The sequence below is a fragment of the Balaenoptera musculus genome, chromosome 11 (genome assembly GCF_009873245.2).
Source record: "Balaenoptera musculus isolate JJ_BM4_2016_0621 chromosome 11, mBalMus1.pri.v3, whole genome shotgun sequence".
NCBI classification, from domain to species: domain Eukaryota; kingdom Metazoa; phylum Chordata; class Mammalia; order Artiodactyla; family Balaenopteridae; genus Balaenoptera; species Balaenoptera musculus.
This window is the reverse complement of record NC_045795.1, coordinates 101,067,847-101,093,687: the sequence shown is the minus strand read 5'-3', so window position 1 is coordinate 101,093,687 and position 25,841 is coordinate 101,067,847. Positions and strand designations below refer to the sequence as shown.

The window sequence follows — 25,841 nt, the reverse complement described above, 5'->3', positions numbered from 1 at the left end:
AGCGTGGCAGGTCAAACCCAGCCTGGAAGCCCCGGCTTGGGCCGCCAGCAGGCCGTTCAGGGGAGGTGGGCTGCAGCAGGAGCCAGGTCCCGGGGCCCCTTCGGCCACGGTAAGGAGTTTGAATTTATTCCAATCGTGGTGGGAAACCAGTGGATGAATGAACGAGGCAGAAGAGCAGACAGGGGTGAGAATGCAGCGTGGTCTGTCCCCGGCGGGGAGAGGGCAAGCGCAGGGCACCACCCGAGTCCAGAAGCCCCCCAGACATGAGGAGACGACGCCGGGGAGCAGGGAGGTTGGCCAGGCAGGGAGCTCAGGAATGTTTGCTCAGGCAGTGGCCCTGGTGGGCAACGAGGCCAAGGGTGTAAGCAAAGCCATTCACGGCAGAGGAGACAGAAAAGGCCCCAAAGCACGTGCAGAGATGGGCAAACTCACCAGTCTCACTTTCATCCACTAGACTGGGAAGGACAGGGCTGGGTGCTGCCAGGTGCGGGCATGGGTGTGGGCGTGGAGGACCCCTGGTGCCCCGCGCGGGAGCAGCAGCTGCTGGAGCCAATCACGAGAGCCAGCTCTGGGGCTCATGCAAATGAAGTGCCCCCGGCCTGGGACTCAGCAATTCTGCTCCTGGACACTTGTCCCAAGACTCCCTCACAGGTCCCTATGGCGCCCTGTGGTGCTGTCTGGGGCAGCGGGCATTGCGGGCACCTGGGTGCCCATCACTCGTGACTTGCAGGCACTGTGCTGTGCACTTGACCTCAGGATTCCACTGCAGAAAGAATCTCTTTTGTGCCCGTTGTACTGCCGAGGAGACTGAGGCTCAGCAGGTGGGACCCCTGGCCCAAGGCACTGCGTGTCCGGAGCTAAGGTCTGACCCAGAGTCAGCTGTCCTGGTGGCTTCAGCTCCTGACCTGCTCCCCACCACAGGGGCAGCTCCTGCAGCGACGGTGGCTGTGAGGCGGGCAGGAGGTGGTCTTGCGCCCTGGCCATCGTCAGGAGCCTGGTGTGAGTCGCGGCCCTGCTACTCAGCAGCCCCACAACTTCAGACAAGTTGCCCCTTTGCTGGGCATCCTCAGGCTTCCCGCCTGTGAGGTGGGCACAGGGGGACCCACCTCAGAGGCCTTAGTGGGTTTCTTTTTTTTTTTTTTTTTAACTTATTTATTTTGGTTTTTTTTTGTTTGGCTGTGTTGGGTCTTCGTTGCTGCGCACGGGTTTTCTCTAGTTGTGGGGATCAGGGGCTACTCTTCGTTGCAGTATGCGGGCTTCTCACTGCAGTGGCTTCTCTTGTTGTGGAGCACAGGCTCTAGGCATGCGGACTTCAGTAGTTGTGGCTTGTGGGTTCTAGAGCGCAGGCTCAGTAGTTGTGGTGCATGGGCTTAGTTGCTCCGCCGCATGTGGGATCTTCCCGGACCAGGAGTTGAACCCGTGTTCCCTGCATTGGCAGACGGATTCTTAACCACTGTGCCACCAGGGAAGTCCCCTTAGTGGGTTTCTTATATCCAGTCCCTGACACAACTGATGTGTCTTCGCCTTCTCCCCAACTCCCCATGCACACGGGGGAACTCTCCCATCACCACCCCAAATTTCAATAAGGAAGGCTTCTCAGCCGGGGAATCATAGAAACTGGTTTTGCAGAAGTTGAATCCAGGCTGACTCAGCTGTGAGGCCTTCACTCTCGGGCCTCCGTCCCCCCAGTATTAGGCCAGATGGTCCAGGGGAGCTGACACTCTCTGACGCAAGCAATGCTTCCTGTTGGGGGCCAGGAGCTCTGGGTGCTCTTGATGAAAGAGCCCGGGGTGGGGAGAGGGAGACTCCCAAGGGAGTGTGGACTAACCTGCACACCGACGTGGGGGCATGTTGAGGGGTTCACAGCAGCCAGAGGCCCCAGCCCTTTTCTCACCAGCAGAGCCTCACCCGCATAACTGCCTTAGCAAAGACCCTTGGACCTGACACCCACTGCACTCTGCCTGGGCCCAAACAGAACAGAGAGGCCAGGCACTGAGCTGCCAGCCTTCCTTGGGGGGCAAGCTGGCCACCGGGCTGGGGTGGCTGGAACCTTCAGACCGTCAGGGAAGAAACAGGAAGCAGCGGAGGGTGGCTCACGGTGAAGAGTCCAGGCACTGGGGCCAGACGGCCTGGTTCGCGGCCCGCCCATCTCCCGCGGCTCCCTGGGCAAGTGTGTCGCCTGCCTGTGCCACCACAGGGACAGCAGCGGGGCCTAGTCACTGGGTTGCTGTGAGCACGCAGCAGGGCAGTTGTTGCATTAGGCACACGACACAGGTAAGCCACTGTCATTGTGACTCTTGCACGTCCACCAAGCCCTCTGGCGAACACGTGGGCCACGGCATCCCATTCATCAGGCCTGTCAGTCAGGAGAGGCTAAGTTATGCTGTGGTAACAAAAGCCCAAATCCCGGGGGCTTAATACAACAAAAGTTTATCTTTCACTCATTCAGCACGCCCCAAATGGCTCAGCTGTGGCTTTGCTCCGTCATCGAGTCAGGCTGACGGGGCAGCCGGCGTCAGGAACACTGCCAATTGCTGTGGCAGAGAGAAGGGAGCAGTGACTGCTGCTGGCTCTTAGAGTGTCTGCCTGGACGTGAGACACATCACTTCTCCTTCAGACTGACCAGCGCAGGTCACATGGCCAGTCCCCAGGGAGGAGCACAGCCCTGGATGCACCTGGAGGATAGAGAGGCGCCTTATGTATGAGCAGTGCCAGTGACTGCCTGCCCAGCCCACCTCCTTAATCACTGTCATCACTATTATTCTAAACGTTGGGCTCAGAGGGACCCAGGAGCCGGCCCCAGACCACAGGGCAGTCACCGGCAGAACAAGAGCCGTTCCCTTGGTTGACGATTGTTTATTGAACAGCTACTGTGTGCTAGACCCTGTCTGAGGCATTGGAGAAATCACACAGAACAGGGAGCCAAAAAGCTCTGTGTTTAAGACAAACTTTATTTTTTTCTGGTGGTCGTGGGAACAGAGACATAAGCAGTCAACATAATAAGTGAGTGAGGGATAGCCTCGGTGAGAAGGTAGAAACAAGAGTCAGGGAGGGGAGGTTGGCATCCTGGACGGAAGGAGGCCCTTCAGTTTTAAGTACGGTGGTCAGGCCTCATTGAGAAGGTGACATTTGAGCAAAGACTGAAGAAGGTGTGGGGTGAACCATGGGGATGTCTGGGAAGAGCATTCCAGACGCTGGGAGCAGCACGTGCAAAGGCCCATTCTGTCACTCAGTCGACAAGCACTTATTAGGCCCTACTCGGGCTGGGCATGGCACACAAAGCCAAATGAAATAATCCCTAACTCTGAAGACTTCAGAGCCCAGTGGGGAAGAAAGGAAAGGCCTGGTCATTAATGAATTAATCATCCATCCATCCACTAAGCATTTATTTAGTGCCCACAGAGTACCCTGCTCTGTGTGGGGTACGGGGGCTTTGGCACAGGTGTCTGTGCCAGCCTGGCAGGGAAGGCAGTTGCTATCCAGTGTGAGAGAGAAGCACAGAGGTCAGAGCTGCCCAGAGAGGGGCCTGGGGCTTGGAGAGCTCTGAGACCTGGGCCACAGTCCCAGGGAAAGATGACGAAGGCTGACTATAACAGTGGGGCTGGAGGGAAGGGATTTAGGAGGTGGAATTAGCAGGACCTGGTGACTGATTGGATTTGGAGGCTGGGAGAAGGGATAACCCAGGGTGACTTTGGGGGTCCCACCTGGGGTAACTGGGAAGCTTGAGAAGGGAAGATTAAGAACGTGGGATGCAAGATGAACAACACAGTCCTACCGGACAGCGCAGGGAACTGTGTTCAATATCCTGTGATAGACCACAATGGAAAAGAAAAAAAAAAAAAAAAAAGAAGGTGGGATGCAGAAACATCTTGGCAGAAAATGATCAGTATAGACTTGACCACATGGTGTCTGGTGGGACGTTGTGCTGCTTCATCAGAGGCCTGCGGGGTTCGAACCTGGGTCTGCCCTTGCCTGGCTGCACGGTCTGGGACAAGTCAGAAGCCAGTCCTTCTCTGAGCCTTACTTTGTCACTTGTAACCTGGGAATGAATATTATGTACTTTGCAAAGTTCTGGCATGGGCGGGGGGGGCGTGGTTAAGTGATGTCACCTATGTGCCGCATTGGTGGCCCTCAGCCTCAGCTGCTCACAAGAATACCAGGGAGCTCTGAGAAAACCCCACGCCCCAGCGGCTCCCCAGGCCCACTCAATCGCAGGGCGGGGGCGAGGCATTGTCCTTCCAGAGCTTGGCGGATGAGGCCAAGTGCAGCCAAAGTTGGGGACCACTGCGCCACCTGCTCTGCCTGGCACACTGGGGAGCTTTTCATTTTCAGGTTCGATGCTGTTATTTTCTGTACCACTATTTAGGTGGCGACATCCAGAAGGCAGCTGGAGAGCTAACTCTGGAGGGAGGTCCTACCTGGTGCTGCAGACCCTGGTCTCTGGCCATGTGGGTCAGAACACTTCCCAGTGGGAGTCGCTGCCTTGGGCCTTCCTAAAAGGGGACCTTGTGGGGATCGACTTCAAAAAATGGGTAAGAAAGGAAGCAGATTGTGAAAACAGTTCCCACACGCCCGTGTAACCGGGAGCTTTATTCCTCTCAAAGTAATTGAAAGTTTTTACACCAAATCGGCATAAAGGACAATTACAAAATATAAGTAAGGAAAAAGAACACAAAATGCCTAAGTCCACCACCTGGGGGAAAATCACTGTGAATAACCTTACAGGCAAATCACAGGTAAATATATTAATTATACACGTATAGATTCATATATATGTATGTATATACAAGTATTCATAACTATAATACTTTTATTTCCACCAAAAATAAAACCAAACCCTTAAGCTTCAAGCAGACCTGGAGTCACACCTGCCTTCACCTGTTAGGCAGGTAACTTAACCTTTCTCTGCCACGTGCTCCTTGTCTAAATGATAACTCCCGCAATAGATGTGTCGTTGCTTGTGTTTAAACAGTCAGTTATTTTGAAAGACATTTAAATACTGCAAAATATCATCTCTTACATTTCCCCATGGAGTCACCATTTCCAGTGCAATCTGTTCCTTTGTGTAAATCCAAGTTTCCATCTGGTGTCATTTTCCTTCCTCCGAAAAGACTAAATGCTAATTCTTCAGCATTTCTTGTAGTCTTTGTTTGCTGGTGATGAAATAGTTTAGTTTTTGTGTGTCTGAAAAAGTAGCATGTTTTTTTCCTCTGCCTTCTTTTAAGATTTTCTCTTTATCACTGCTTTTGAGCAGTTTGATATGATGTGCCTTACTGTGATTGTCTTTGTGTTTCCTTTGCTTGGGGTTGGTTGGGTTCTTAGACCTATTGGTTTATAAATTTTCATGACATTTGGAAAGTTTCCAACCATTACTTCTTCAAGTATTTTTTCTGCCTCCCTCCCCGCCTTCTCCTTCCCAGACTCCAATGACTTGTATGTTAGGTGGCTGAAAGTGGTCTCACAGCTCACAGGTGCACTTTTCAGTTTTTTAAAATTTTTTCTCTGTGTCTCTCATGTCAGATAGTTTCTGTTGCTGTGTCTTCAAGTTTCTAATCTTTTCTTCTGCAGCGTCTAATCTGCCTTTATCCCTGTCTAGTATATTTCTTCATCTCAGACCTCATAGTTCTTACCTTGAGAAGGTGTTTTTAATATCTTCCACATTTAAAATTCCTGAACCCGTGGCACCCAGTTACGGTAACTATTTTAACATCCTTCTCTGCTAATTCTAGTGTCTATGTCAGTTCTGGTTTGGTTTTGATTAGTTGATTTTTTTCCTCTTCATCATGGTTGTGTTTTCCTGCTTCTTTGCCCCCCTGGTGATCTTTGGATGCCAGACATTGTAAATTTGACCTGGTTAGGTGCTGGTATGTTTGTGTCCTGTGAATCTTCTTGAGCTTTATTCAGAGATGCAGTCAAGTCACTTGGAAATGGTTTGGTTCTTTCAGGTCTTGCTTTTATGACCTGGTCGGTGGGTCTGGAGCAAGGCTCAGTCTATGGTTAGTCATCCCCGGCTCCTGAGGCCAGGCCTTCCTGAGTGTTCCACTTACCGCCTTGTGAAATGGGAGACTTTTGGTCTGGCTGGCGGACACAGGCACCATTCCCAGTCCTGTGTGATACCAGGCCACCGTCTCTCTGATCCTTTCAGCTGGCTCTTCCCCGGCCTCAGATAGCATCCTCACACACCTGCACAGGTTACCTGCGGGTGCTCAAGGGGGCCCCTCCTTGGATCGGCAGGTTCTCCCTCTGGGCACTCTCTCCTCCTGTGCTCTGCCCTTGAACCATGGCTGCTGTAGTCTCCGTGTACCCCAGGAGTTCTCTGAGCCCTGTGAGCTCCCCTTCCCCATGACCCAGCCTGGAAGGTCTCAAGGCAGCAAGGTGGGTAATCATGAGAGCTCACCGTGTTCATTTCCTGTGTTGCAGCGATCATGGTCCTTTGTGGCCTGAAGCCAGTGTCTTGATAATCGCTGAGTCATGTATTTTATCTGTTTGGTTGGTTTGTTTCAGGTGATAAATCGGTCCCTGTGACTCCATCTTGGCCAGAGCAGACAACCCCCAGTGATTCTGGGCCTCTGCACCTGAATTAAACTTGTTTCTTCTCTCTCCTCCCTCTGCCAGCCAAGGCTGATGTGCACCCTGGGTCAGACCTTCTGCCACCCCTGAGGGAGGCCACATGGAGGCCCAGGGAGCCTTGGGCCTGGAGAGGTCCCAGCGCCTGGGGAGAAGGAGGGGTCACAGTCAGCATGGTCCAGGCACCTGGCAACACATGTCATCCACCCCACCTCTCACAGGTGAGAAAGCTGAGGCCCAGAGAGGTGGAGCCCCCCAAGGTCACACAGCATGAGAAGTCAGGGCAGGATCTGAACCCAGGCCTGCCTGGCAGACCATAGTATTAATAGCTAACATTTGTTCAGTACTTACTCTGTGCCAGGCACTGTTTGAAATGCCTTCTGTGGCTCATGATGTTTAATCCCCAGCACAGCCCTGTCAGGCAGAAGTGGTTGGCTCAGTATTGAACCAGCAGTGCTGCTGAGGGTTCGAGAGAGAGAGGGCGTCTGGAATCTGGGTTTGAATCCTGCTTCTAGCTTTTAAAGCATGTGTGATCTTGGACCAGTCACTTAAACTCAGCCTCAGTTTTCTCGCCTATAACTGTTATAGGTTGAATTTCCCCCCCAAATTCATATGTTGGAGTCCTAGCCCCCAGAACTTTAGAATGTGACCTTATTTGGAATGAGGATCAATGAAGATGTAATTAAACTGGGATGAAGCCATTAGGGTGGGCGCTAATCCAGTATGACTGGAGTCCTTATAAAAAGAGGAAAGTTGGGCGCAGAGGCATGCATTGAAGGCAGACAGTGTGCAGATACTCGGGTTGAAGAGTGTCACGTATGAGCCAAGGAGAGAGGCCTGGAACAGATGCTCCCTCACAGCCCTCACAAGGAACCAGCCTTCTGATGCCTTGATTTTGGATTTCCAGCCTCCAGAACTGTGAGGAAAGAAGTTTCTGTTGTTTAAGCCACCCAGTCTGTGGTACTGTGTTACAGCAGCCTTGGTAAACCCATATGTCAAGGCTGATAACAGTACCTATCTCACATGGAGAGGATTACACGAGAGCAGATGTGTGAAAGTGCTTAGAAAAGGGCCTGGCCCACACCAACACGCAATAATTGATGAGGTAGCTTAGGCCCAGAGAGGTTAAGCAATTTGCCCAGGATCACACAGCTCCTGTGCTCCTGATCTCTTGATCACCCTACTGAACTCCAATCTAAGTTCTCTCCAAGTACGCTTTGTGGGGTTCCTGCCACCCTGGGCCTTCTTTGCCTGTAGTTGGTGCTTAACCACACCAATCGATCATCCTTTCAGAGGTCAAAGGAAAAAACTGAAACAGCAGAGAAGGGGGCCAGGCTGGCGGAGGAAGGATCTTACTCAAGGAAGTAATTATATATTAAGTGGAAAAGTCCACCAGTGTGTTCAGTGATTCAGCACTGCCATGTCCCTGTCAGATGTGCAGCCCTGGCTGCCTTCCAGGGGCTAGAGCTGTGTCAGAGTGTCTGCTGTAAGTCACCTCTCTGACACCATCCAGGTGTGCTGGCTTGTGGGGGCTGGCAGGTGGGCTGGAGGCTGCTCTGGGCAGAAGTTCCCGTGGAGAGGAGGGCGTGGCGTTTCAGGATGCAGCGGCCTGGCGCCTAATTAAGTGCTAAATCACAGGCCCTGGGAGCCGAGCCTCAGTTTCCTTGTCTGTAAAATGGGTGTCACTGTGATGGGGAAGCCCCAGGACCTGTGGACGTTCAAGAGCCTGTTGCCGGGTGGCACCTCCCCAGCCGTGCCCTGCTGGAGGCCAGAGAGAGTCAAAGCAAGGCTGCAGAGGACACAGTCCTTCCCAGTCATTCAGGGCTGGGGAGAGGGTGGGAGAGCAGATTGCAGCAGCTGTGGGACAACCTCTCCAAGTAGACCTGACTGGCTATAGCGTGTGGGGTACAGGGGCGGGTGTGTAGGGTGGGTGAGTGGATGTTGTGGACACTGAATTTCAGGGAAAATGTTACTAGAATGAAATGTGCCCACGATCACCACAACTCTGCTCCCGCCACCCCCTCATCTCTGCTCTGGGGAGAGGGACTATCATGCAGATCAGAGAGGTGGAGGGACTGCCCCTGGGGTGCACAGCCAGAAAGTGGTCAGGTCATGCTGCTGAGGACACATGTCCAGAGGGCAGGGGCCCTGAGCACCCAGAGCAGGCCTGGCACAGCTGGGGTCACCAGATTTAGCAAATAAAAATAGAGGACACCAGTTCAATTTGAATTTCAGATAAACAATGCATTAGTATAAGTATGTCCCATGTAATGCTTGGTACATACTTGTAGTAAATTTTTTTGCTTATCTGAAATTCAAACCTAACTGGGCATCTTGTATCTTATTTGGAATCTTAAGCACAGGGACGGGTAGAAGATGGTGGGGTTTCGGGTGGGAGACTCTCAAGCCAGACTGCCTGAGTTTCAGTCCTGACTGTGCCACTTACTGGGCCCACGGTCAGTCCCCTCGGGTTACTGGAAGCTCAGCCTGGGTTTCCTCCTCGTCTTCAGATCACCTTCCTCATAGGACTGGTGTGAGGATTCCCTGAGATGACCCTTCTAAAGCCCTCAGATGGGGCCTGGCCACAGTAAGGACTCAGTACATGCTCCCTATTATTCACTGAATTTGGGTGCACAGAGGAACTATAATCAATCATTAGCCCTGTGTCTAAGGCAGCAGGTCTCAAACACTGGGGGTCTCAGGACCCCTTAGCTTTTAAAAAAATTATTGCAGACCCAGAGCTGTTGTGTATGTGTATATCTATCAATATTTACAGTGATAGAAATTAAAGCTGAGAAAAAATATAAATATTTATGCATTCATTTTAAATGACAATGAACCCACTGTGTTTACAGAAATAATACATTTTTAATGAAAAATAGCTCTCTTAAAACCAATGAAATACAATAAAACCTAGCGAAAAGAGTGGCACTGTTTTTCACTTTTGCAAATCCCTTGAACGTGTGGTTAATAGAAGTCAGCTGGATTCTCACGGCAGCCACTGCTTTCCACCTCTCGCGATATCACACACCTCACGTAGCCTCTAGAAGACTCCACAGTACGCCTGTGAGTTGTGAGCGTGTGAGTGTGAAAAACGCAAGTATCCGAGTTATTACCATGAAAATAGTTTGAGCTTTTGATCTGCTGATCCCCTGAGAGAGGCGCCAGGACCTGGCTTTGAGAATCACTGTCTGAGGCTCGTTTGGGGCAAAGCCACCCCCCCCACGCCCCGCCCGCCCGCCCGCCCGCACGGCCCCTGAACGCACCCGGCCGCAATGGCAGCGGGGCTGAGCCGGGCTCGCGGTGTCGTGGTCCGGGCGCTGCTGCTGACTGCGCTGCTAGCAACGGGGAGCCCCGCCTGGCATCATCCGTGTACCCCATGTCTCCAGGTAAGAGGGGGCGAGCTGTGCTTGGAACCCTGCGTCTGGGGCTGAGAGCAGGGGCTTGGTGGGGGGCACACTGCTCTGTGGGGGGCACACTGCTCTGTGGGAGGCAGGGCTCAGCCTCAGGGCTTGTCTCTCTTTACACACACACACGCACATACGCTCACACGCTCGCTGCGGGCCTGCCGCACAGCAGGTCCCAGGCACCACAGGTGAATGGCGGGCGAGGTCAGGCCGTGGCCTCCCAGGTGATGCAGGTTGCTTAGTCCGCGTCTGGCTTCTGGGTGGGCGTGCATCTTGTGAGTGACCCTGTGCCCCTTGGGGAGGCCTGTGCGCGTCTCAGGGCCTCTTGCGGGGGTCTGTCTGGGGCTCTGGTCAGGGCGGATGTGTGTCTGCCCTTCCCATGTGGGTGTCTGGCCTCTCCCTGGGCGTGAGGCCCTCCGGGTGTGTGCAGGTCCCTCTGGGTGTCTTGTTCAGTCCGCCTGTGACCGTGGGTCCGTGTGTGCCTGCACATGAGCATGTGGTGTGACACTTACTCTGGGTCAGAGGTGGCTTGCCATCTTGGAGGCTAAGCTGGGGGGTGGCTGCAGAGTTCTCCCGTTGTCTTCAACACATTCTTCTGGGGCCAGGAGCGTCGTCATGGCAACCAGTGGCCACCTTGTCAATGGAACAGATGTGCCTGTGACCACGTCCAGGGGGCTTGAGCTGTCTCTACACTCCCAGCCACTCCCTGAGCAGGCAGGCAACCCTCAGGACAGGCCACCTCTTGTCCCCCAGCTCCTGGGCTCCAGAAGCCTGCCCGAGCCCACTGCCCCCCAGCCTGGATCTGGGCAGGGGCCGGGCAAGTCTGGGAACAGATCCAGGTCTTCATTCATTCTTTTTTTTCCCTGTTTTTATTTTTATTAAAAAAATTTTTTTTTATTGAGATAAAGCTGATGTACAAAATTATATAAGTTATGGATGTACAACACGGTGATTCACAATTTTTAAAGGTTATGGTCCACTTATAGTTATTGTAAAATACGGGCTGTATTCCTTGTGTCTATAGTATAGCCTTGTAGCTTATTTATTTTATACACAATAGTCTGTACCTCTTAATCCACAACCCCTGTCTTGCCCCTCCCCACTTCCCTCTCCCCACTAGTAACCACTCGTTTGTTCTCTATATCTGTGAGTCTGTTTCCTTTTTGTTATATTCACTAGTTTGTTTTATTTTTTAGATTCCACATGTAAGTGATATCATACAGTATTTGTCTTTCTCTGACTTACTTCACTTAGCATAATGTCCTCCAATTCCATCCATGTTGTTGCAAATGGCAAAATTTCATTCCTTTTTATGGCTGAGTAGTATTCCGTTGTGTGTGTGTGTGTGTGTGTGTGTGTGTGTGTACACCATACCTTCTTTATCCATTCATCTATTGATGGACACTTAGGTTGCTTCCATATCTTGGCAATTGTAAATAGTGCTGCTATGAATATGGGAGTGCATGTATCTTTTCACATTAGTGTTTTCATTTTTTTAGATATATACCCAGGAGTGGAATTGCTAGGTCATATGGTAGTTCTGTTTTTAGTGTTTTGAGAAACCACCATACTATTTTCCACAGTGGCTGCACAAATTTACATTCCCACCAACAGTGTACAAGGGTTCCATTTTCTCTGAGGTAATAGGTCATTGTGATTTTTGCATTTCTCTGATGATTAATGATGTTGAGCATCTTTTCATGTGCCTGTTGGCTATCTGTACGTCTTCATTGGAAAAATGTCTGTTCAGGTCTTCTGCCTATTTTTTTAATTGGGTTGTTTGTTTTTTTGATGTTGAGTTGTATGAGCTGTTTATATATTTTGGATATTAACCCCTTATCGGTCATATCATTTGCAAATGTTTTCTCCAACTCAGTAGGTTGTTTTTTCACTTTGTTTCCTTTGCTGTACAAAAGCTTTTAAGTCTAACTAGGTCCTATTTGTTTTATTTTTGCTTTTATTTCCTTTGTTTTAGGAGATGGATCCAAAAAAAATATTGCTACCATTTATATCGAAGAGTGTTCTGCCTATATTTTCTTCTAAGTGTTTTAGTTTTGGTCTTACATTTAAGTCTTTTAATCCATTTTGAGTTTATTTTGTATATTTCATTCTTCTACATGTAGCTGTCCAGTTTTCCCAGTACCACTTGTTGAAGAGACCATCTTTTCTGCATTGTATATTCTTGCCTCCTTTGTCATAGATTAATTGACTATAAGTGTGTGGGTTTATTTCTGGGCTTTCTATTCTGTTCCATTGATCTAGGTGTCTGTTTTTGTGCCAGTACCAGACAGTTTTGATTACTGTAGCTTTGTAGTATAGTCTGAAGTCAAGGAGCATGATTCCTCCAGTTCTGTTCTTCCTTCTCAAGATTGTTTTGGCTATTTGTGGTCTTTCGTGTTTCCATACAAATTTTAAAATTGTTTGTTCTAGTTCTGTGAAAAATGCCTTGGTATTTTGGTAGGGATTGCACTGAATCTGTAGATTGCCTTGAGTAGTATGGTCACTTTGACAATATATTTTTTTAATATTTTAATTTTATCGGAGTATAGTTGATTTACAATGTGTTAATTTCATGTGTACAGCAAAGTGATTCAGTTATACACATATACATTCATTTTTTTTTAGATTCTTTTCCCATATAGGTTATCACAGAATATCAAGTAGAGTTCCCTGTGCTATACAGTAGGTCCTTGTTGGTTATCTATCTTATATATAGTAGTGTGTGTATATTCATACCAAGCTCCTGATTTATCCCTCCCCCCAGCGTTTCCCCTTTGGTAACCATAAGTTTGTTTTCAATATCTGTAAGTCTGTTTCTCTTTTGTAAGTAAGTTCATTTGTATCTTTTTTTTAAGTTAGATTCCACGTACAAGTGATATCATATCACACTTTAACAGTATTAATTCTTCCAGTCCATGAACATGGTATATCTTTCCATCTGGTTGTGTCGTCTTCAATTTCTTTCATCAGTGTGTTATAGTTTTCTGAGTACAGGTCTTTTACCTCCTTAGGTAGATTTATTCCTATGTATTTTATTCTTTTTGATGCAATGGTAAATGGGATTGTTTCCTTAAATTTTTCTGATAGTTTGTTGGTAGTGTTTAGAAATGCAACAGATTCTTGGGTATTAATTTTGTATCCTGCAGCTTTACTGAATTCATTAATAAGCTCTAATAGTTTTCTGGTGGCATCTTTAGGATTTTCTGTGTATACTATCATGTCATCTGCAAACAGTGACAGCTTTACTTCTTAATGGAGCCCTTTTATTTTTTTTTCTTCACTGATTACTGTGTCTAGGACTTCCAAAACTATGTTAAATAAAAGTGGCAAGAGTGGGCATCCTTGTCTTGTCCCTGGTCTTAGAGGAAATGCTTTCAGCTTTTCACCATTGAGTATGATGTTGGCTGTGGATTTGTCGTATATGACCTTTATTATGTTGAGATATGCTCCCTTTGCAGAGTTTTTATCATAAATTGATGTTGAATCTTGTCAAAAGCTTTTTCCACATCTATTGAGATGATCATATGATTTTTATTCTTCAATTTGTTAATGTGATGAACGCATTGATTGACTTACAGATATTGAAAAAGCCTTGCATTCCTGGGATAAATCCTACTTAATAATGGTGTATGATCCTTTTAATGTATTGTTGGATTTGGTTTGCCAATATTTTGTTGAGGATTTTTGCATCTATGTTCATCAGTGATATTGGCCTGTAATTTTCTTTTTTGCAATATCTTTGTCTGGTTTTGGTGTCAGGGTGATGGCTGGCCTCCTAGAATGAGTTTGGAAGTGTTCCTTCCTCTGCAATTTTTGGGAATAGTTTGAGATGGATAGGTGTTAGCTCTTCTCTAAATGTTTGGTAGAATTCACCTTGAAGCTGTCTGGTCCTGTACTTTTGTTTTTTGGGAGTTTTAAAATTACTGATTCAGTTTCATTACTGGTAATTTGTCTGTTCATATTTTCTATTTCTTCCTGGGTCAGTCTTGGGAGATTGTACATTTCTAGAAATTTATCCATTTCTTCTAGGTTGTCCCTTTTATTGTCATTCATTCTTAGTCAACCAGTATTAACCCCCAGCTGTGTGCTGGGCACTGGAGACCCAGTGGCCGCAAAGAGAAACAAAGTCCTGCCCCCAGGAAATTTAAACATTTTAATTAAACCTCACACTTCCTCAGTTCTTATAGTGTACTCGGCACTGTGTTTTGCAATTTACATGTGTTAGTTCATTTAATCACTGTGATAATTCTATTACTGCTCCCATTTTACAAATAGGGACATACCGGCACAGAGAGGTTATGTTACTTGCCCTAAACCACACAGCAATAAATAGCAGAGGCAGACTTGAACATAGAGTATCTGGCTCCAGAGTGCATGCTCTTAACCACCTATACTGCACAACCTCTAGTAAATGAGAGATAACATTTCAGATAGTGGTAAATGCCACAGAGAGACAAAAATAGTGGATGAGGGGTGCTGGAAGCCAGGGTGGTAGAGGTATATACTTGAAGTGTTGGCATTTGAGCTGAGTCTCATTAACCAGAAAGAGCCAGCCATGCAGAGGTCGTAGGGGATAGCACATGCAAAGGCCCAGAGGCAGGGTGGAACATGGCATGTTGGAAGAACAGAAGGAAGGCCTCTGAGGCTGGAGCCTAGTGAGGGAGGGTCTCTGTGCTGTCACAGATGAACTCCGAAATCTCAGTGGCTCCCCACAACAGACATTATTTCTTGCCCTTGGGTGTTCCTGATCAGCAGGTGGCTCTCCTCCAGGTGGCCATTCAGGGACCCAGGACTCTTCCTTCTGGGCTCCACTGCCCACACGTCATGGCCCCCTGTGTCAAGCTAGTGGAAGGGAAAGAGTGTGTGGGGTGCCAATGGGCCCAGGAGTGGAGCACACCACCCCTACTTCACGGTCCTGAACCTAGTCCCGTGGCCACTTCCAAGTGCACGGGAGATGGGAAGTGTGGTCCAGCAGTGTCACCTGGAGGAAGAGGACCTGTGTGGCGGGAATTCAGCCAGATCCAGCCACACCGGTGGATGGTGGGTTTGCAGACAGAGAGTAGTCCTGTGGGATTTGCTGATGGCTGGGGGAGCAGAGGAAGACAAAACCCATGACTGACTCTAGGACCAAGCAGCTGGTGGAGGTGGCTGAGGCTCTGGGGTGGGAGTGGGGGTCCATCAAACAGAGTGGCTGTGTCCCTGCCACATGGTCAGTGCTAAGACTCTCTTCTGCTCAGGACAGCATGTGCCAGTGTCTTCACAGGGGTCCTGTCTCAAGTCCCCTCCTGGTGCCACACCCATTGTTGTGTGGCTGGGCAGCTGCTCCCATTAAGAGACAAAGTCTCCTTCCCAATGCCTGGAACCTGGGCTGGCCCTGTGGCTTGCTTTAGCGCTTAGCATGTAGCGGAAGTAACGTAGTGCCAGTGCTGGGCCTGGCCTCAAGGAGCCTGGCCACTTCTGTTCTGTTTCTGGAATCCTTCTTCTCTGATGTGAATGAGGCCTGCTGGAGGATGAGATCATGTGGAAGAGGACCCAGCCATCCTAGCTAAAGTTGTTCTAGATCAGCCTATAGCCGCCAAGTCTGAAATACAGATTCTCACCTGTACGTGGGAGTGAACAGCCTCCTAGGGGCTCAGGAAACATGTCACGGACTTGCCTGAAGCTGGCAGGGGACGGCTGCACCTCAGGTGGAGAAAACTTTGTCCCAGGACTCTCCTGACCCGGGTCTTGCTGAGGGAGTCCCTTGAGTGGAGGGGCATGGGGCAGGGAGCGTGGGAAGATTGGGGGGGTGGTCCCAAGCCTTCTGCCGGGGCACCCCCTGCAGAGTGGTGCAGGGCACAGCCCATCCCTGCGGGGCCGTGGGAAGGCTCAGATCCCTCCCTGGGGAGCCTTGAGCTGATTTTAAACTTTAGTCCAGGGGGCACGTGAGAGTGTGCACACGCACGCGTACTCACATATGTATGTCTGAACAACAGATTGGCCTCGGTCATCCCTCTACTGTGCTTGCTGTGTGGTCTGGGGTAGAGTCCTGCCTCTCTCTGGGCCTCAGTTTCTCTGTCTCTAAAACAAGAGATTTGGTCCGAGTCCGAGGCTGCATGCCGCCGACACAAATGCCAAGTTCAGCTTGCAGTCATGTTTTGCTCCAGCCTCATGGTGTCAACATACAAAAAAGTAGATTTTACTTTAGAAACCTGAACGTTCAGCCCTTCTTGAAAAACTCAACTGCGGGCTCACTTGCCGCCATTTTGTGACACCTGGGCCCCGGCATCTGAGTGTTCAGCACCACAGTCCTGGGGGGCTTTCTGATTTTTGATTCAGCCTCTTATGATTTTGGCCTTTTTAAAGTCAGTTTTCTTGAAAAGCCACTTTAGGAATAAACCAAAGAGGGGAAAAATACCTTTGCCCAACACAGAGCCAAATATTTATTACCATAAGCCATGTTTGAAGAATCTCATCATTATGGGAAGAATATAGTAATAGTAGTAGTGATAATTAATAATACTAATATTTAGCATTGATTCATTGCTCTGCCACTCAAAGGGCCATGCAGTCATTGCCGGGAGGGAGGACCCTCACAACAGCCCTGTGAGGGAGAGATTATTCTCCCCCTTTACAGATGGAGAAGCTGAGTCTCAGAGCACAGCTGAGCTGGGCACCTCGAGAGAGAAGGCAGGCCCCAGGCTTGGGAACGAACAGTATTCTAAGGGGCCACGGGAAGCCTGGCAGCCGACCTGGTCATTCTTCTCAAAGGCCTGGTTGCCCTCATGCCACGCCCGCTCCTCACCCGGATTGAAGGGGAATCATGGGGTGATTTCTGATACAATGTTATGTGATTAGCATTAAATGGTCATCTGGGGAATCTGGTCAGAAACTCCCCCATTCTCAGGGGCCATGAGACCAGGAGCAGAAGGACCACAGGACTGGGAAGTCTCTGCTCATGGTAGACGCTGAAGGTTTTCCAAGGCAGAGATAAACTGAGACATGGGTGGGGGGCTTCAAGAAACTTCTGTATGCTTTCTCCTCCCTTATCAATCCACCCATCCATCTACCCATCCACCGACCCACCTACCCACCCACCCACCCATCCTTTATCCATCCATCTGTCCATCAACTTATCCATCCACCCATCAACTCATCCATCCATCCACCTACCCATTCATCCATCCACCCATCCATCCACTTATCCACCAACCCACCCACCTACCCACCCACCTACCCACCCACCTACCCACCCATCTATTATCCATCCATCCACTTATCTATCCATCCATCCATCCACCCACCCGTCCATCCATCCATCCACCCACCCATCCATCCATCCATCCACCCACCCACCCACCCATCCATCCATCCATCCACCCACCCATTCATCCATCCATCCATCCATCTACCCATCCACTGACCCACCCATCCATTATCCATCCATCCATATACCCACCCCATTCATCCATCCATCCATCTACCCATCCACTGACCCACCCATCCATTATCCATCCATCCATATACCCACCCCATTCATCCATCCATCCATCTACCCATCCACTGACCCACCCATCCATTATCCATCCATCCATATACCCACCCCATTCATCCATCCATCCATCTACCCATCCACCAACCCACCCACTTACCCACCCATCCATTATCCATCCATCCATCCATCCATCTACCCGCCCATTCATCCATCCATCCATCTATCCATCCATCCACCCACCCATCCATCCATCCACCCACCCATCCATCCATCCACCCACCCATCCATCCATCCATCCACCTACCCATCCATCCATCCACCTACCCATTCATCCATCCACCCATCCAACCACTTATCCACCAACCCACCCACCTACCCACACACCTAGCCACCCATCCATTATCCATCCATCCACCCACTTATCTATCCATCCATCCACCCACCCACCCATTCATCCATCCATCCATCTACCCATCCACCGACCCACCCATCCATTATCCGTCCATCCATCTACCCACCCCATTCATCCATCCATCCATCCATCTACCCATCCACCAACCCACCCAGTTACCCACCCATCCATTATCCATCCATCCATCTATCTACCCACCCATTCATCCATCCGTCCATCCATCCATCCATCCATCCACCCACCCACCCACCCACCCATTCATCTATCCATCCATCCATCTACCCATCCACCAACCCACCCACTTACCCACCCATCCATTATCCATCCATCTACCCACCCATTCATCCATCCATCTACCCATCCACCAACCCGCCCACCTACCCACCCATCCATTATCCATCCATCCATCCATCCATCTACCCACCCATTCATCCATCCATCCATCTACCCACCCATTCATCCATCCATCTACCCATCCACCGACCTACCCACCTACCCACCCATCCATTATCCATCCATCTACCCACTCATTCATCCATCATCCATCTACCCACCCATTCATCCATCCATCTACCCATCCACCAACCCACCCACCTATTATCCATCCATCCACTGTCCCATCCACTGACCCATCCACTTACCCACCCATTCATTATCCATCCATCCACTCATCCATCCATCCATCTACCCATCCACCGACCCACCCACCTACCCACCCATCCATCTACCCATCCAGCAACCCATCCACTTACCCACCCATTAATTATCCATCCATCCATTCACCCACCCATTCATCCATCCATCCATCCATCTACCCAACCACCAACCCACCCACCTACCCACCCATTATCCATCCATCTACCCACTCATTCATCCATCCATCTACCCACCCATTATCCATCCATCTACCCACTCATTCATCCATCCATCCATCTACCCACCCATTCATCCATCCATCTACCCACCCACCCATCCATCCATCCACCATCCACTGACCCACCCACTTACCCACTCATCCATTATCCATCCATCTATCCATCCACTTATCTATCCACCCATCCACTCACTCATCCATCCATCCATCCACCCACCCATCCATCCGTTCATCCGTCCGTCCATCCATCCATCCATCCATCCATCCATCCAGCAACCCATCTACTTACCCACCCATTAATTATCCATCCATCCATTCACCCACCCATTCATCCATCCGTCCATCTACCCAACCACCGACCCACCCACCTACCCACCCATCCTTTATCCATCAAATTGTCCATCCACCCATCAACTCATCCATCCATCCACCCACCTACCCATTCATCCATCCACACATCCATCTACCCATCTACCAACCCACCCACTTACCCATCCATCCATTATCCAACCATCTATCCACTTATCCATCCACACTCCCATCCATGTATCCATCCATCCATCCATCCATCCACCATCCACTGACCCACGCACTTACCCACTCATGCATTATCCATCCATCTATTCAGCCACCCATCCACTAACTCATCCATCCATCTACCTATCCATTCATCCATCAACCTATCCACTTGCCCACCCATTCATTATCCATCCTTCCACCCATCCATCCACCCACCCATTCATCCATCCACCCATCCATCCACTGACCCACACACCTACCTACCCATCCATTATCCATCCACTTATCCATCCACCATCTACTCACTCATCCATCCATCCATCTACCCACGCACCCATCCATCCATCTACCCATCCACTGACCCATCCACTTACCCACCCATTCATTATCCATCTATCCATCCACTGACCCACACACCTACCCACCCATCCATTATCCATCCACTCACTTATCCGTCCACTCATCCATCCACTCATCCATCCACTCACTCATCCATCCATCCATCCATCCATCCACCCACCGACCCACCCATCATTATCCATCCATCCATCCACTCACTCATTCATCCATCCACTCATCCCTTTACATGCCTACCCATCCTGACACTCATGTAAAGAAGAAAAAAATGGTCCAAGGGAAGTAGTCAACCAACTGTTCAGCCATTTTATTTGTCCATGCTGTGATCCAGGCCCAGTGCTAACATTGGGGAGTCCAACACAGCTTAGACACTGAGGGGCTCCCAGTGTGTGGGGCCATGGGGCTGTGGTCTCAGAGGTATCTGAGTTTCATCAGTGTCTATGGGCACGTAGTTCAGAGGTGCCATCTCTTGGTGGCTCAACACAATCACCAAAGGTCCCCGCTGTCTGCTTCATACCACAAGCCCTCAACCGCAAGCAGAGACAACCCGGGACCAGCAGATGCATGGGCACACAGCAACCTCAATCTCCCAGGCACATGGAGAGAGATACACAGATAGCTGTGTACATGCAGGAGCACACAAGACGTACACACATCCGCACCCGGGAGGTGCTCGAGGGTGCCGTCACATGGCAACCCCGAGGATCCTTAAAGGCGCTCTCTCTCTCTCTCTCTCTCTCTCTCTCTCTCTCACACACACACACACACACACACACACACAGAGGGAAATGCAAATGGACACACATTAGGACACCACACCCTCCTGGAGGAGAGCTTTCCAGATTGAGAGGCACTGGATGTAGTTGGACCCAGTGTAGAGAGGCCTCATCCACACCTCTCTCTGCCCTGGAACCGTGACACCAACCACCCATCCACTAACTCACTGCTGCTCGAGGGACCCCTCACCCCAGCTCTGCTGCCCCATAACTGAGGATACACGGCAAAGGCAGGGCATCCTGGTGAGGAGCGGGCTCCCTTAGCTGGCTTCTGCTGAGTGACGATGACCTGTCCCTGTGATGGTCACGTGATGCCGAGGGCAGGAGCCCGCCGCTGCATGGCTCCACTCGAGGCCACCGCTCAGGGACCCTGCTCGAAAGGCCTGAGCTCAACAGGCTGTGGCCAGGGGCCTGCTTCCTGCCCGGGGACACCGATGACACTGCAGCCCAGGCATCTGGGGCCGCTTCTGCCCACGTGGCCAACAGAACTCGAGAACCCGGCCATGTGAGGGTCCCCGTGGGGCTGACCCCACACCCAGGCCTCGCCCCCCCCACCCCAAAGCGAGTACTGGAATTAAGAAGAAGCACAAGCCGTGGAATGGTACAGGCAGACTCAATATAAATAAAATATTCATATAAAAATAGTCTCTTACAAAATATTCTCTCTTATCCAGTGGCTCACTTTCCAAAAGATGGAAACTGCTGGGAGTTTTAAGTTTTAGTATTACCTTTCCTCTCTCTATATATTCCAAACTGGACTTTTCTAATGGTGACGTTTGAGCTGGGGAGGACTACAGGATGGGAAACGTATCCTGGAAAACGTCTCCATTTCTGGACCAGCTTAAATCTCTGGAGAATTAGCAGCAAACAGCAAAAAAATATAAGTGTGTGTGTATAGGTATACAGGATGTCTGCCCTTGCACTGAAACATCTAGTGCGGCAAGGGGGTACTTGCGAAATCAACTAGTAGAAGTATCTGCAGAAAGAATCATTATGTACAGTTCTACTCGGCTCCTTGTCCTAGCGACAGAATTATCCCACAGGAAAGCAAGCGGTCCACTTTGATTGCAGAAACGGATCCCGACGAGGTGGAAGGGTTCTTTTTAATTAAATAAATTAATATTATTTTTTATCAGAATAAATTGTTAAATATTGCTCTCTTGAGGCCCCGGAGTCCAGAGTTCCTGGTGCGAAGGCTCTGCTCCGGCCGAGGAGGCCCCAGGCGGTGTCTGGAGCCGAGGGAGCGGCGCTGGGTGTGGCGTGGACAACTCGGGGCCCTGGAGGGGTCCCCCGCAGGGGACCCCACCGCAGACAAGCTCAGCGCGGCTGCAGAGGTCTGGGCCGTGCCCGTGGCGTGGAGAGCGTCCAGTCCTCGCCGCCCCGCGTGAGGCCCGTGGGGCCGCCGCCCCGCCGCTCACTTGCACGTGTAGACCTCGGTGCGCTCGCTGCACGTGTTGCACTTGACGTAGCAGCACCAGTGGAACTTGCAGTTGCACTGCCACACGCGGGCGTACTGGTGGGTGTTGTAGCCGCGGCCGCAGCACATGAGGTCGCAGCCGCTGGCCTGGGGGGCCGTCTTGTTGCAGGCACGGCCCTGCGTGCCCACGCTGCCCGTCACCGGGTCCTCCTCGCAGTAGTTGGGCGACTTCTCGATGTACACCAGGTCGGTGTCCATGGGCTTGCGGTAGGACAGCGGCTTCTTGATCTTCAGGAAGGTGGGCCGCTTGTTGCGGCTGGCGCGCACGGGCTCCACGTGAACAGCCTCGTTGTACTTGTCCTTGAGCACGTAGCCCAGCTCGCGGAACTGCGGCAGCGTGGTCCAGCAGGTCTTGGTGGTGCATGAGCCCGACACGCCATGGCACTTACACTCCAGCTTCATGTTCTCCTCCAGGATCTGCGGGGGTGGCAGGGAGAGCACAGCGCGTCACTGCGTGGCCGGCCGAGTGGGGCCCCTGGCCCGCCCACCCCCTGCCCCGCCTGGCTGGGTTTGGCGTGTGTTTTTCTTTCTGGTGCAGGAAACTGAGACCTGGATTCGAACCGCTCTCACCTGCAGCCTGTGTGCTGTGCCTTCCCCAGGACTCGCCTCCCCTCCCTGCCAGCCCGCCCTGAGTGGTCCGCATGCCGGCGCGTAGATCAGTTCAGGCCGGTCCAGACCACACATAGGTTCTCTCGGGGCTGCACAGGCTTAAAATCATTTTTGAACCAACATTGAAAAACCAGGAGACTTTCAAAGACAGACTGCCAGGTTTGTTGGCAAACAGAAAGGGCATCTGGCCACTCTGGAGTGATACTCAAATTATTTCATAACCAGTGCAGCTGGGCACTGACCTGCTGGCCACAGAGGCCAACACGGCAGTCCTGCTGCATCCGGCTCACCTCAGCCCGCGTCATCGAATGGCATGATCCCTGGAGTTTTGTCAGCACCTGCCTCCCTCACGGGTCGGCATCCCTCAACTCGCCACAGTCCTTACCACTCCCTATCGCTTCCCTGACCGCCAGCTACGCTTTTTCAGAAGTCATCTGCTTTGATCACTTGTGGCAGCTGTCAGGCCCTATGGACATCTGAGTCTGGGAACCCTGACTCTGATTTCACCTTCCCTGACTCCCAGCCTGGATGATGTTTTCCTTCCTCTGAGTTCCCAGCACCTCTCAGGCATCATCACAGCATGAGGGCCAGCATTGAACAGGGAGTGAAAAGCAGAGATGTGGACCCTGGGTTTAAATCCCAGATCTAACATGAGCCTGCTGTGTGCCCTCAGGCAACTTGCTTCAGCAGAGCTGCAGTTTCCCCACGTGCAGGACGGGGAGGATGATAGTACTTCATTATAATCATATAATGAGATGCTGGACAGAAATGAGGATGAATTTCTAATACACATAAGAAGCTCCGATCTCTAAGATGTAATGTTGCGTGAGAGAAGTTGGAGGCAAAAGAGAATATACTGTGTGATTCCACTGATAGGAAGTTCAAGGACAGGCAAAGCTAATGACTGGTTTTCACTTAATCTTTATTTACATGTATAGGCAGTGGGCCAGAGATGGTCCACGTGCTGGATTTTGCTGGCCCCTGCTTTGGAATATCCCAGCAATAAAAGAAGACACCATTTACCAAACCCCCCATAGTACAAGATATTTATATTGCTTTCAGGTTTGTTTTTTTTTTTTTTCCAATTTTTCTCTTCCCTCCTTTCTTTCTGTTTTTTTAAAAACTATATGTAATGTGTAAGGAGGCATTTTTGGAACTAAAGCTTCTCCTACTTCCTCCTCATCTTCAGCCTGATTTCATCCTAATGGACACTTGCTGTTGTGTGCCAGGCACTGGGATGGGGATATATTAGTGAACGTGGTTTCTGGGTCATTTTCCTGGTTCTTCATCCAGACTGCCAAATTGCCTTTGCCTGTTACATAGTGAAAGAATAAGTGAATGAATGAGTAAATGACTAGACATCTATTCGTCACCTGTGCACACCACACACTGGGTCCATGCTTTTATACGTGGCGTCTTATTTAACTCCATGGAGTTAGTGTGACTCCATTTAACAAGGCAAAAACCGAGGCTCGGCTAACTCCTAGAGCTGGTCTATGAGGTGTTCGGGAACGAGGGTCTTACTGCCAGGGGGTGCAAATCAAGTGCTTGATGACTGCTTACTTGCTGTGTGACCTTGAGATTGTCACACCCCCCTCTCTGGGCCTCAGCTGCCTTCAGTGAACACGGAGTGAAGGCAATTCCATCTTTTCTGACAAAAGTTAGAGGGCTGGAACAAAATCAGATATCCCAAAAATAGCCATTAGTTTTGCCTCTGGGTCTGGGCCTATGCTGGTGCTGGGGACACAGAGGTGACAAGATGAGATTCCCATCTCCAAGGATGGGCCCATGTCCAGGGTCCTCCCAACCCTAGATGCTCAGCTTCCAGGAGGAGGTGACCAGTGCTGGTCAGTATACTCAACAGAAGGGTAGACCACAGTGTCTGCACTCAAACAAGCCAGCAAGGCCGGGGCATCCAGAGTGTTCGGGGACAGGGGTGGATTCTGGTCAGCTGAATGTCTGGTTCCAGGACACCTAGAGCGACAGAGCACGTACTGTCCTGCAACCTCCGCACACGTGCAGCTGGTGGTGGGTGAGCAGCCCCCCAAGTCACACAGATGTCCCTTTTGGTCATCAGTGAGGAGATAGTTCCCACATGTCACCTTTCCGTGTTGGCCTAGAAAGCGTGGGGAAGAGCGAGGTGCAGAGGTGTGGTGTGTGCTGGGGGCAGAGTTGGGCAGGCGTTTCTGAGGCCTCCCGGCCTGGCTGGTAGATCTTAGCACGTCAGAGACTCCAACGCGGATGCCTGGGGGCAGGGGGCATTGAGAACAGATTCTGACACTGAGTGTGGGTGAGGCCACAGAGCACCTGGAAAGCTGAGATGCACAGAGCTGTGACTCAGAAGTGTCCCTTCCGAGATGTATGCCCTAGAGAATCATATGCTTGTGTGCACAGGAAACAGGTCCAAGGGTGTTCAGAGCGTCAGCGTTCATTGTGGCTCCAACCTGGACATGATCTGATGTCCGTCCACGGTAAAATGGATAAGCGAGGTGTGTGGGCTCAACGGGACGCTCGAGGGCAGTGACCATGACCGGCCACGGCAGCAGAGGTCAACCTCAGAAATACAGTGGGGAGGGAAAGAGGCAATCGTGGACGATTTCCACAGAATGATTTCATGTGTGTCAAGTTCAAAGGCGGCAAAACTGGACTTTGTTGTTTAGGGGCACATACAGAGGCGGTGAGTGCAATGGAGAGTAAAGAAATGAGGGTCATAAATATCAAGGCAGTGGTTGTCCGTCGGGTAGGAGGTGAGGGGCTGTGGTGGGTGAGGATCACCCAGGGGGCTCCTGGGGTCCTGGCAATATTCTGTTCCTTGATATGAGTGCTTTATAATTATTTTTTAAAATCCAAATGGATGATCTGAGTGTTTTTTTGCATGTAAGCTATACTTGCAATTTCTAAAAATGCAGTGGGTACAGTAGCCCATGAGCACATGAAAAGATGCTCAATATCATTAGCTCCAGGGAAATGCAAATCAGCACCACAATGAGACACCAGTTCACACCCATTGGGATGGCTACAAGAGGAAATACAGGTAGAACAGTTGTTAGCGAGGATGTGGAGAAAAGGGAAAGAACCCTCAAACACTGCTGGTGGGAATGTGAAATGGTGCAGCCCCTGTGGAAGTGGCCTGGCAGTTCCTCAAAGTGTTAAACCTACAGTTAGCAAATGACCCAGGATTATGGTCGCAATGTCTGGGTCTCCCCCTCCCCACCCCTCAGCTCATACATTGAAATCCTAACCCCCAAAGTGATGGTATTTGGTGGGGCCTTTGGGAGGTTCTTAAATCACTAGGGTGAAGCCCTCATGAATGGGATTAGTGCCTCATAAAAGAGGCTCTAGAGAGACCCCAGCCCCTTCCAACTCGTG

General features: G+C 50.5%; 1 protein-coding gene across 1 annotated transcript in view; it reads right to left on the bottom strand.

The window, feature by feature from the left end:
• Positions 1-19,896: 19,896 nt before the first annotated feature.
• Positions 19,897-25,841, bottom strand: part of WNT7A (Wnt family member 7A) — a 68,274-nt gene continuing 62,329 nt past the window's right edge. Inside the window, exon 4 of the mRNA XM_036867818.1 lies at positions 19,897-22,280. Within this exon, the coding sequence (XP_036723713.1) occupies positions 21,801-22,280 (480 nt within the window). The 3' untranslated portion in view covers positions 19,897-21,800. The remainder of the gene's footprint in view (positions 22,281-25,841) is intronic.